This window comes from Alexandromys fortis, unplaced genomic scaffold (assembly GCF_014885135.2).
Source record: "Alexandromys fortis isolate MF-2015 unplaced genomic scaffold, M_Fortis_MF-2015_v1.1 scaffold_22, whole genome shotgun sequence".
Taxonomy (NCBI): Eukaryota; Metazoa; Chordata; class Mammalia; order Rodentia; family Cricetidae; genus Alexandromys; species Alexandromys fortis.
Window position 1 is genome coordinate 10543573 of NW_026067900.1, and position 13371 is coordinate 10556943.

The following is a 13371-nucleotide window of genomic DNA, read 5'->3' on the forward strand; positions in this document are numbered from 1 at the left end:
AAGAAGCATGTGGTTTTTCTTTACAATATACACTATGCTTCCCATAAATTGTTGTGTATAATCATGTCAGTTCCAGCAAGAGCACATGGAGACGGGTACCACACCCATGGTAGACCAGTTGTATCATTTTCTAGTACAGCAGTGTATGCACGTGTTAGAGGCAACATAAGTCTCTATAAGTATATACTCAAGGAACCAAAAATACCATCCTTAGTGGATTACTTTAAAGACAGCCAGAAATGTACCTAAAGCCACTAATATGGACCACTCATAATATACCTTTACATTTTACATTATTGTCCCTGCAGGAAGCCTAAAAGATTTTGCACAATAATAGCTTCAAATTCTGTCCAAAAGGGCAGGGGGACTGTAAAAACAATTGCTTATTATGTATATGGCTCTGGGCTTAATTATTTCTATTACCCAAAATATAATAATGATGATGTTGATATTTATTAATAATGAAAATGCTAACAATAAATAAATAAATGTCATCAGGAATAATGACATACACCTCTAATCCAAGCAGAGATTAGAGGAATAAGAATTCAAGGTCATTTTTAGATAGATTAAAAACTTCAAGACCATCCTGAGCTACATGAGACCCTATCTCAAAGTAAATAAGTAGATAAATATAAAAAACATATGAACCCTCACCAAATTACATAAACTGTCTTTTAAACATATAACAATAATCCAGATTTTAGGTTTCTCCCTAAACTGTAGAAATAGAAATGTTACTTTATGGAAAATGTATAGTATATCCTGAATTGTGAAAAATATACCTTGAAAATGCTGTGGAGCCAGTTCTAACAGACACATGTACAAACATGAGCACACCTAAGCCTCAGGGAACATGTAAAGGTCTATTATGAGTGGTCCATATTAGTGGCTTTAGGTACATTTCTGGCTGTCTTTAACCCACTAAGGATTTTTTTGGTTCCTTGAGTATATATTTATAGAGACTTATGTTGCCTTTAACACGTGCATACACTGCTGTATAGAAAATGAAGGAGCAGAAAGACTGTGGAACAGTTTACTGTGAGACTGTGTCTCCTAGTAATGTTAGAAGCTACATCCATAAAGTCTTACCACCATGACTGCCTAAGCATGAGCTGAACGGTAATGACATCAATAGACACAAAAAAGAGGGAAGGGGAATGCAAATGCATCCCTAGCCCTACATAAAGAACTATGAACAGGGTTTGGAGTGATTGCTTCATGGTTAAGAGCACTGACTGTCTTTCCAGAGGACCTGGGTTCAATTCCCAGCCCCCCACATGGCAACTCAAACCTGTCTGTAACTAAGTTTCAGGGGATCTGATACCCTCACTCTAATGCACATAAAATAAAATAAATATTTTTTAAAATAAATAAACAAACAAGAACTGCCCACAACTAAGGAAACCTAAAAGTCAGAAAAATAGTCTGTCCAGGGAAGAGGACACAAGTGGTTATCTGATACTAAGTGGTCACCCTAAAAACATACATACAAGCAACATGATATAGATTGTGAAAGTTATGTTTGAGAATACATACATCTACATATGAATTTAAAAATAGCAAGGAGTGGTATGAGGGATGGTTTGGAGGGAAAAAAGGGAAGGTTTATAAATGTTTCAATTATATATCATCTCAAAACTAAAATGCTGTGGCTTTGTTAATATTGCCAGAATTACTTCTAGAGACAGAGATCTCTGCACCTATCTTACATTACCTCTTTAGAATCAAGAATGTCATGCTCAGGAATTGCCACCATGGGATGATCCGGCTTCACAGAAAAGATGCCCAGCTTGTGATCAGGAGCCAAAGTGAGGAGAAACAGATGTTTAGATTTCATTCCAACAGATACTTAGATAATGACATCTAATAGTTCACTGCAAACAGTAGTAGATTTTGCCAACTGTAAGCACTGGGACTTAACTGTCAGTTCAAATGCACAGGAAGTATTTGAGCAGATAATGGGTATTCTGCATAAGACCACATCTTACTTATTTTTCTGTCACACATCAACTCTCATAAGCCTCAGCAATACAGCAACCACTGTCATTGGTTACTTATTTTTCCTAGAAAAGAAGCTAAGTGAAATTGATGTTTCAGACCTCATATGCTAGCCCCTGATAAATATCATTCAAAAGCAAAAACAACAGCTCATGTTAGACTCACAATAAATATACATATGTCTCAAGACAGTATATATTTCCTTGGATAGTAAAATATACAGTGTTGGGAACTTCAATAATATCAAAACACAGTAACTTCATAAATCATGTAATTCCACCAGATTAACATTATTATAATGTAATGCCACAGAGTAACATTTAACAAGAAGGGAGTTCTTCCCATGTGTGGGAGTGTTTCTTTAGATTTTCTGAGCACTGTGCAGACCCTTAAACCCACTAAGGTGGATGGAAAGTCCTCAACACGCCACTAAAGGCCAGCCTGTGCCACAGAGAACTTGTGCTGATGTCCAACTTCCCACCACTCCTCTTTGGTTTAAGACAGTCTCACTTCATCGTCCAGGCTAGCCTAGAACTCACTCTGCAACTCAGGCTAGCTTTGGTCTCATAGCAATCCATCTCCCTCAGCCTCCCAAGTGCTGGAATTAGGAGCATAAACTACCTCTTGCAGATTCATTCATCCTCTTTTGTGTCGCCTTTATTGCTTTCAATCTAAGGTTCTGAAATCATTTGTCAGGCACATTCCTTTCTGTTAGAGGCACATCAGGCTGACAAAAATGCCTGCACACCTTCACTTTCAACACTGTCCTGCTTGGAACTAACAGTGGGACAGCAACTCCCTCCCAATTCTTCAAAGAAAGTTTAAAGAGGCCAGTAAGTGAGGCAGTCCCGGAGAGCCTTTGGCCCAAACTTCTGTACAGGCTCAGGAGGTGTGTGCCCCCTCCCCCCCCACACACACCGCCCCCTGCTACCCTAGCACTTTCTCAGGCCCTCTCAGTTCCAGCAGCTTTAAGGAACTGAGCCTGCTTTTATTGAAAATTCTATCTTCACTGAATTCCAGGTCTTCACTCCATCCCAGCTACAGATCCTCTGCGCATCCTGGCATAAGGAGTTTTCCTCCGTGCAACTTCTTGAAGAGAATGGAGTCAGCCCCAGCTCTAAGTCACAGTCTGGGAAGCAGCAGAAAACGTCTGCTGCCACATGGTCGCATGGTATCCCGGACACTAAGCTTGGCTCAGGGTCAGTCCCCGTGTACTGCTCAAACTTCCAGCCTGAGTAATCGGTCCTGGACACAGCAGACTCTAAAGTACGCCTAGGCAAGTTGATGCAGCGTTTATACGGCTTTCCACGGTTTCAAAATCGCATACTTCATTATTCTTCTAATTTACTAATACTTACAAAAAGAATCAACCTGAAAACTTTAGACTTCAGAATTCCCTAAAAAGCATTTTGTTGAGATTAAAAAGGCAACGGAGGCAACCGAGGCAGTAGGTGGTGCCTACATTTATATTCCTTCCCTTCTTTCCCGCAGAGGCCCTCATTAACTTAGATCAAATACATTATCACTTCAATTTTCAAAACCTGTGTTGTGATTCCCTAATGAACAAAAGGGAACAGTAACTAACTGATCATAAATAATTATTAAGCCCTAAATTACTTCATTTGGCCTGAGAATGAACTTTCAGCACAGTAGATTTGTTCTTCCATTTTCTTTAAGACAGCTGAAGTCTGCTGGCATCTTATAAAGTTCATGAGTTAGTCATTGAATCATTTTATACTTGTGCTAAGTCACTTTTATGTGTTTGTTCATTAAGTATTGTAAAAGGAGGAGCAGGCTGCTTGTCGTCCTGGCCACCCAGTTAGTTTACACCCGAAATAATCACACAGAAACTATATTCACTTAAATACTGCCTGGCCCGTTAGCTCTAACTTCTAATTGGCTAATTTTTACATCTTAATTTAACCCATTTCTTTTAATCTGTGTATCGCTACATGACTGTGGCTTACTAGCAAGATTCTAACCAGCGTCCATCTCAGGCAGAGTATCTATGGCATCTGCCACTCTGCCCTTCTTCCCAGCATTCAGTTCTGTCTACTTCACCTACCTAAGTTCTGTCCTATCAACCAGGCCAAGGCAGTTTTCTTTATTCATTATCCAATGAAAGCAACACACAAACAGAAAGAACTCCTACACCAAAGCATTTTGATGTTTTTTGGGGTTTTTTTTTGTTTTGTTTTGTTTTGTTTGTTCTGTTCTGTTTTGGATTTAGGAAATCTCTTCACGTCTTAGGCCGTGCGTTCACCCAACTCTGATCCTCTCATTTCAGCCTCTGGAGTACTAGGATTAGAAGCACAAGCTCAACAGCAGTCTCTTCATTTTGGTAGCGCGTGTCTAACCCTGTTTCACAGGTAAGTGAAAACACCAAGACAGAGTAATGTATAGAAGAGCCAGAGTAGAAATGGAGAACAATGGCTGGAGTCTGTGGGACAGAGTCTAGAGACAGGGCAATTGGAAGAAATGTGAGGGTCATTTGGGTACTGTGAGCCCTTTGGGTACAGTGAGCAAGCAAAGGGCGCACGGTAGGAAAGTCCAGCTTCAACAGAACCCACTGTCACTGTTGATGCAAGCATCAAGGCTGCCTGAAGACATTTAAAAATCCATTAGAAGTGGGGCAGCAGGGAGAAGGGGGGTGGAGGAAAGGAAGAAGGAATTTCAGATGAGCATGTTGTCTAGGAAACGACAAAGGATCATGGTTGAGGCAATGTGTCTTTCTCTCCTACTTTCTAGGATTCACAGAAGCAACAAATGAATGTGCTGACTAGGGTGCGTTATCTGGGAAATATCAGAAAGGAATAAATGATAAAACCTCTGCTGAGTGTAGAGATCTGGGAGAGCATGAAGAACAGAGATGTCGAGTGATGAGAGTAATAAAACAGCAGAAAACTCTTGCAGGAGTCAGAACAGGAACAAGTTAAAAAGAAATACATCATTGCTACACAGAGAAAAAAATACACATGGAAGGACAGAGGGCAACCCAAGCTTCACATGCAGTTTTAATGTTCTGAAAAAAAAAACCCAAATTATTATTTTGCCTCAAATATAAAAATATAGCTGATAAATTACTGTTCCCACCTCAGCATTATTGAACATAGGACAGGGTGTGAAGTAGAACACGCAGGTGAGATGAGACTCACGTATTTCCATCTCTGATGGAAACTTCAGTCTTGGGTTCAGGATAGCAGCTGAATTCGACCTTTGCACACTCACTGCTGCCGTATTTAAATAGCACATTCATTTTCTTTCACTACATTTGATCAACTGCCAGCAAACTAGCAAAACCTTATAAAGTGTTGACCGCCTGTGGGCTTTCGCAAGCGTACTGCTGCTTCTCCGGAGGCCAAATGACCTTGCACAAAAAGACAAAGTGATGAATTCTTCCCAGGCCATATGGAGAAATGATAATGCAACAACTCAGAGGAAGACACTTTGCAAACTGTAGTAAGTCTCTCCAGACGACATGGATTTCAGGCCCATGATGTTCGTGGAATAACTCCTGTCTGGAAGTGAAAGAGTCTTTTGACTGCCAGAGACCCTAAAGAGGATTTTTTTTTTTTTGGCAGGAAGTTTTAACACCTTGAATTCATCAAGGGAAGACAGTGTGTTCATAATTTCCTTTTTAAGATTGCTTTTGCAAGTGCATCCCCAAACTCTTAAAAACCCTCTCCATACCATGCATCTAGAGAAACCTGCACCTTCTCTTTCTCGACACTTAGTAGCTCAAGGCAGAGTGTGACCTTCATAATAATATCTCTAGAAAGTAGTTGTGAAACTCTACTGCAGCAAGAACCACGGAGTCTGTTTCCTTAGTACACGGCTGTTGAAATGAGACTGCAAGTCCCTGAGAGTCCTGAATTGTGTGCCATTCATCTGTAAACTGCTTGTGCCTGGCAGACAGCTCACCCAGCACCGAGAACAAATTGATATGTAAAAATAAATTTAAAAAAATAAATCACATTGTAGAGAGGAAAAATTTCTTGTTTCTAAAACCAAAGAGTTCCAAACTTGTGAATTCCTGGGATTAGTTCACTGCGTTCTCAAATGTCTCACATGCGGCCTCACACAAGGAGCACGGCAGAGAGAACGGCAGGTGAGTTCCACTGGACTCTTAATTATTCCTGTGCTGTAAGGAGACGTCATTTGTCACTGGTGAACTCCACAGATGCTCCCTAAAGCTCCTTATTGCTGGTTTCTCTAGAACTGTTAAAAGGTCTAGCCACGAGGTTTGTATTTTCTGGGTCTGCAAAGCAGCCTGCCGCTGTTAGAAGTTGCTAGAGACTCCCGTGGTAACACAGGTAGGACAATCCTACAACGAGAGGGTCAGAGGTCAGGGGCTATCTGCCATCATACTCAAACTCATAAATCTGATTGTGTCTCTGTCTTGAGAGATTTGCCTGGCCAATCAAAAAAATCTGGGGCATCAGTCTATGTTTTCAAACATTTCATGGTGCAGAGACTATTCCATAAATTTCTCATATGTGAACAGGAAGAGGCAAGAGATCCATGAGGCTACATTTCTGACAGTTGCTGCTCCTGCCTTTCAAGTGACAAGTCCATGAACAGCAACCTCCTATGAAAAGTATGCTCCATGCACTGCGCAGTCACACCTCCATTTGACTGCACTCAAATGTCCCAATCAATTAACTTACAAGACAGTTGCATAATAAGACTATTTGCCATGGATCTTTCAGATTTTATACCTACTAATATGCCAACCAGATGGGTAGATGTTGTGATCACAGCAGTGAACATTATCCTGACCCAGGAGATTACAGTCTAGTAGGAGAAATAGATGTGAATTATATTATTCTACATAAATAATATAATTATTCTATGATATTATTATATTATTTTTATTAAATTCCTATGCTGGTATATTAATAATCAATTATGTAACAATTACCTAGTTAATCTATAATTATAAAATTAATAATACAATAATACATTATAATATGTTGTAATTAATATGCTAATATGATATTGTTTATGTTCATTACATTATATGATTAAATATTAATTATTGCTACAATGGTAAGAGAAAATTGAATAATGTATTAGGAAATAATTTTCTGAGTGTTGTCAGAGTTTATTACTAGTAGACCTGAGCCACTCTAGAAGGATATGAGGGAAAACTCCTCAACGAGCCAAGTCACCTGCTAGAAGCCAGGAACAGGAAATGTGCACACGGATCCACTCACTAAGAAGAAATCGTAATTAGGATGATTGGAAACCAGGGAGGAAATTCAGTGGGATGCATAACACGAGTGATTGAGAAAATGACAGGAGAATGGCTGCTCGGATATTTGCAAGCATCAAGCCCACTTCATAGTCGATGAGTAAGCTCTTCAATTTGCTAAACGAGCGAGCTCTGTAAAATTGGAGTTTATGTCATTTCCCCAACAGACTACATACAGGCTGCTAGATGATAGGCCCTGCCATATCCTAGCAGTTGTGCATCCAAACAATTATGACTCATGATTCCAGGCCTGGGGGGCGATACGACCACATACCAGTGCTCTGAGTTTGTCTTTATGAAAATCAGTACATCATATGTCTACAGTGAAAGATTGGTTTCTGTGTACTTCAGGAAAATGCCACTGGTTCGAAAAGAGAGCCAGCTACAAGTCCTAAACATTCATTTGATTTAGCAGAATCATAGAAGTCAAGATAGGAAACATAAGTAGCTTAATTATTTCTTGCATTTGAAAGAAATGAACTTTTGGTGGTACCCAAAGGTTTAAAAAGGTGTCTATCCACTGATACCCTATATGACCTCTTTTTGTGCCTCGGTTTCCTCATTCTTAAAGTCTATCCCAGGCTGCAGGTAGCTCATTTAATATTTGTGAGACCTTGAATTTGTTATCCATCACTACCAAAATAATAATAGCTACTATAAATAATTTGTCAACTAAAATAAAATACTGACCCTAATGGAACTATACTAGGAATAGAGAGAGAGAACTGGTTTAAGAGAAGGCAGTAGGGGGTGATAATTAAAGTGTATCATGTGCATATATAGAAAAGTTATTGTGAAGGCTATTACTTTGTAAAATTAATATATGCCAATAAAAAAACTAGACCTTAAGCAGATGTTCTCAAGTCTCTTTTTCATCTGGCCAAGTTATTGTTCCCATGATTCTTCAGCAATATCCTATAAGTTGATAAATGACACAGTCTCCAGCTCTTTCATTTTGAAGTTTCCAGTTCTGGGCCACAGCTGAGCTAAAAGTTCCAGTCATAAGATGGAGACAAGGAATCCCTCTGAGAATATGACCTGAGGTCTTAGTATCTGTTTTTAGTTCTCCCACTGTCTCCTTGTTTGGGTCTTTTATAAACACTATCAAATTTTATAGAATTCTGCTGGGTACTCCATGGGTGTTATCTGTTCAGTTGATGACATGTTGACACATATCATTTTAATAATTTTTATTGTTTTATGTGCCCACAGAGTTCTCACTGATGAGTTCTGATAATTTGTTTTATCATTTTCCAATCTCAATTCTTGAAATACAGTAAGAAAACAAGTAAGTTTTCTGTTCTGGTCTCTGCAGTAGATATGAAAACACTCCACACAGAGTTGTTTTACTCTTTGCCCTTCTGCTCCATGTTATGAGGTAAAACTCAGGCCATTGTCTTTCTCCAAAGACAATACTCTGTTCTCTAAGAGACAGCTTATAGCATAATGGAATGCTTCTGTCCACATTGTGCTTGGTCTGTGTAAAAATAAATTCCATTTCCTTTTGTTTACTCATGTTTTACCTGGAGTTGTTTCCTTCTCAGGCAGAAAACCACTTCCTCAGGGGATGACCTGCACTATTCTCTTTATCTTAGCGTGGAATTTCCAGGCAATAATAAAAATGGAGCAAAAGAAAATCTATATGCCAACATCATCCTAGGGTTAAAAATGGATTCCAGAAATTGTATTGGAATTGACTAGGAAGCATATTTGCCGCTCTTCTTTTCTGTCCTTTAAAGGCACAATTAGTCGCTTAGAATTACACATAAAATATTATTTTCAATCGTTTTTATACCCCAGGGCTGTACCACAATCATAAACCAAGTATCTATTTCTTCACAAAGTAAATATTGTTAAGCTGACTTCTCTCTATTCCTTATCTTCTGTATCATACAAATATTACTGTTTTATTCCAGGGTGACCTATGATATAAAGTTAATGGACCTATATTAAAAGTCTCAATTACAGAAATACTTTCCAGTCCCGGATTCTCTCCTCACTCTCAGTGTAGGTTTTCTCAACTGACAGCAAATTCCCTGAAAACTGCAGGAAATCCGTCCCGGAGCCTGGCACCTTGTCAACACCTGTACAGTGAGGTGTCACGGGTATTTGCAATAGTCTTATTTAGGAAGAATCATACGAAATGATAGATTCAGGCCATCTCCCATCACTCTTCATTGACCCATAGCAGGTTTTACCCGGCTGTCTGCTAAGGCCTCCTCTCCAGCAGCAGCACTGAGCATGAATGGGGCAGTGCTGGAGAGAAACAGTGTATATGAATGGGTAGTAGAGAGGTAAGCTAAGGATAACGTGAGTACCAATAACCAGCCCTGGCTTGGCGTTAGACACCCACTCCTTCACTCATATACCTCAACGCTTTGCTTCAAACTATATTTCAAGCGTATGTAAACTCTAGCCAACACCTTACTAAAGATAATACACCTGTGAACTGTCAGGACACCAGGAAACCCTTGTCACTACAGACCTTTCCTTAAGTGTTTTGCCACCGGACAACTGCACTTTGACCTTTAAACAAATTTGAAAGATCTAAGATTTCCCACTTGAAAAATCTGTCTTCTTCTATTTCTATGCTTTCTCTCAAATCACAAACAACCATGTGAGATTTGATTCAAACGCAAACCATAAGTTAAGTAGGGTGTTTATTGCTTACAAACATCATACAGGAAAATTTCATGTTAGCATTAGGTTTAATCAGTCTCAAAGAGTAAGATCCATAAAGTTAGAATAGAAATATTTTGGGCTGGGGACACTAGCTCAGCTGGTAAAGTGTTTCCTGTAGCAAGCCCAATGATTCATGCTAACAACTCTATGCTAAAGAAGGAAAGGCAAAAATTAAGTCAGAAATCCTTGGCCACATAATAAGTTTGAGACCATCCTGGGGTATATGAGGTACTGTATCAAAACCAGAAATGTTTACAATACTACATTTGTCTATGGTATCACACAGAATTTTAACACCTGTTCAATTTTCATTCAGATATGGACCATAAGACAGAAAGTGTACAAAACCACAGAATATTTGCCAAAAGAAAGCTCCTTTATAACTTCTTTGTATTATTCTTTAAAAAGGAAATGCAGAAGGATATTAAAAGAAATATAGGAAGTAAGGGCAAGAGATGGTATATATATACAGTATATATACATATATAATGCAAAGACAGTTGACTGGCTGAGGTGAAATGCCTCCATCCAGGTCTCACTGAATTGAGAAACTGCTCACCTAAACTGATGCCACCAAATGACTTGCCTGAAGGGGGCTCCTATCTCATGTGTGGGCAAGTTTCTTTTTATGTTCTAGATCTGTTGGTTTATGAGTTAGGCCAAAGCTGGCCTTTTCATGAAAGTACATTTGTTCTTTCTCTCTGCCCCCTCCATTTAGGATTTTTTTTCTTGCTCATAGTATGCATTTATCAAGAACATTTATTCAATATCCTAATAAAACACTGCACCCTATCCTAGGCTCCTTCAATCAAGAACCTGATCTTAGTGGCCGTAATAATTATGTTTGGCCGCATGCTGTAAAGTGCAAGCTCCACCTCCCATCATTTCCTCCTCTGAGTGAGGTACAACTGCTCCCATATGCCTATGGCTCCACACCCACACAGAACAAACACAGGCAATGGATTCCAGGGAGGGACGGTGTGTTATCTATGAGAGTTTTAAAGCCTCATCTTTCTCAAGTCGACTTTACCTCACTAAAAATGCTCTCCTGCCTGCCGCCAACTGAGTATCTATTTCCAAATAGCATTTTTTAATATTAAAGAAAATTTTATCAAAAATCTGACCAAATAAATGTCAACTTAAAACTAATCAGAAGAGACAGGGAGGGATACAATATACTCAAAGGAAAAATCCACCAAAAAGATGTTGCAATTTTGAACATCTATGTACCAAACTTGAGGGCACCTAAACTCATAAAAGAAACACTTCTACAGCTAAAATAACACTGACCCTCACACTATACCACCCTCTTGCTAATAGACAGGTCATCCAGGTCATCCAAACACTAAACAAGAAAAACCTGGAGTTAGTTGATATTGCAGACCAAATAGACCTATAGGATATTTTTATAAAACATTTCATCCAAACTCAGAAGAATATACCTTCTTCTCAGAAACTCATGGAAATTTCTCCAAAGTTGATCACATACTTGGACACAAAACAAGTCTCAGTAGATACAAGAGAACTGAAATAACATCCTGCCTCCCTAATGACCATTAAGATTAAAATTGGATTTCAACAACAGAAGCTTACAAACTCACGGAAACAGAACAACTTACTACTGAATGAAAAAAAAAAATGGGTCAAGACAGAAATTAAGAAAGAAATTTCTAAATTCTTTCAAAAAGAAATTTTCTAAAAGGAAGAATTTTCTAGAATTGAATAAAAATGAATACACAACATATTTAAGCTTATGGGATACAATGAAGGCAGTGCTAAGAAGAAAGTTCATAGCACTAAATGCCTACAAAAATTGGAGAGATCTTATACTAGTAACTAAACAACGCAGCTGAAAGTTCTAAAACAAAAGAAGAAATCACACCCAAAAATATTAGATGGCAAAAAATAATCAAACTCAAGGCTGAAATCAATAAAATAAGAATGAACAAACAAAAAAATACAAATAATCATTGAAACAAAGAGTTAGTTCTTTAAGAAAAATCAGTATGATTGACAAACACTTATCCAAAATAACTAAAAGGCAGAAAAAATATCAAAATTAAGGAGGATCATAGCAGACACCAAGGAAATCAGAGAATCATACAGACATAATTTAAAAACCTGTACTGCACCAAATTGGAAAATCTAAAAGAAATAAAAAACTTTCTCAATACATACCACTTAGCAGAGTTAAATAGCAATCAGATAAGCAATTTAAACATATCTGCAAACCTTAGTAAGATAAAAGCAGTAATGAAGTCTCTTAACTAAAAGAAAAAAAAATTCATGACCAGACAGTGTTAGAGCAGAATTCTACCAGACTTATACAGAGTTAATGAAAATACTCAACAAATTATTTCACAAAATAGAAATAAAAGGCACCTTTCCCAACTCATTTTATGAGGCCATAGCCATAGTTACTGTAATACTCAAACTACAAAGACCCAACAAAGAAAGAGAATTATAGAACAATGCTTCTGGTGAACATCGATGCAAAATTTTTCAAAAAATATGTTTACAAATCAAATCCAAGAAAACATCAAAAAGATCATCCACCATGACTAAGTAGGCTTATTGATTTATGCTTATTGAACTAACTCTTCATCTCCGGAATAAAGTCTACTTGATCCTGGAGGATGATATTTTTTATATGTTTTTGTTTGCTACCAAAGAAGAAACGTAAACCCCAATCCAGATATAAAACCTTTGATCTACAAGGGCAACCTGCCTATAAGAGACTGGCCTAGGCACTCTGCATATATATTACAGTTGAATCATTGGTCTTCTTATATGACTCCTAACAGTGGAAACAGTGGTTGTCTCTAACTCTTTTACTGACTTTTTGCACCCTACTTAACATACTGGGTTACTTTGCTCAGCCTTAATACATGGGGAGATGCTCAGTCTTCCTGCAACTTGATATGCCATGTTTTATTGGTACACATAGGAGGTCTTCCCTTTCCTGGATGGAGATGGAAGAGGAGAAGATTGGGGTGGGGGGAATAGGAAAGAGAGGGTGGGAGGGGAGAATGCAAAGAAGGCTGCAGCTGGGATATAAAATGAATAAATGAAGTGTGTGTGTGTGTGTCGAGAAAAAAGACGTGTTACTGCAATAGTAGCACAAAACTTGTGAGATTAACCAACCAATATTTGATGGGATTAAAGGTCTACTACATGAGATGGAACCCATCTATGACATTGCTCAGATGGCCAAACACTTGAGACTAGAGAGGCCAGGGACCTAGGGGAAAACCAAAAAAACATTCTGCTAAAGAAGCATAGCAATAAAATGACTCCTAATGACATTCCGCTATACCAGTATCTTGGTCAGCCATCATCAGAGAAGCTTCTTCCTGCAGTAGATGGGAACAAATGCAGAGACCCACAAATGGACAATATGGAGAGAGAGAGAGAGAGAGAGAGAGAGAGAGAGA

The 13371-nt window shown here is 38.4% G+C and overlaps 1 protein-coding gene across 1 annotated transcript in view; it reads right to left on the reverse strand.

Moving 5' to 3' along the window:
• Positions 1–13371, reverse strand: part of Mlip (muscular LMNA interacting protein) — a 131244-nt gene that overhangs the window by 9211 nt on the left and 108662 nt on the right. Inside the window, exon 11 of the mRNA XM_050124570.1 lies at positions 1718–1792. Coding sequence (XP_049980527.1) covers positions 1718–1792 — 75 coding nt within the window. The remainder of the gene's footprint in view (positions 1–1717; positions 1793–13371) is intronic.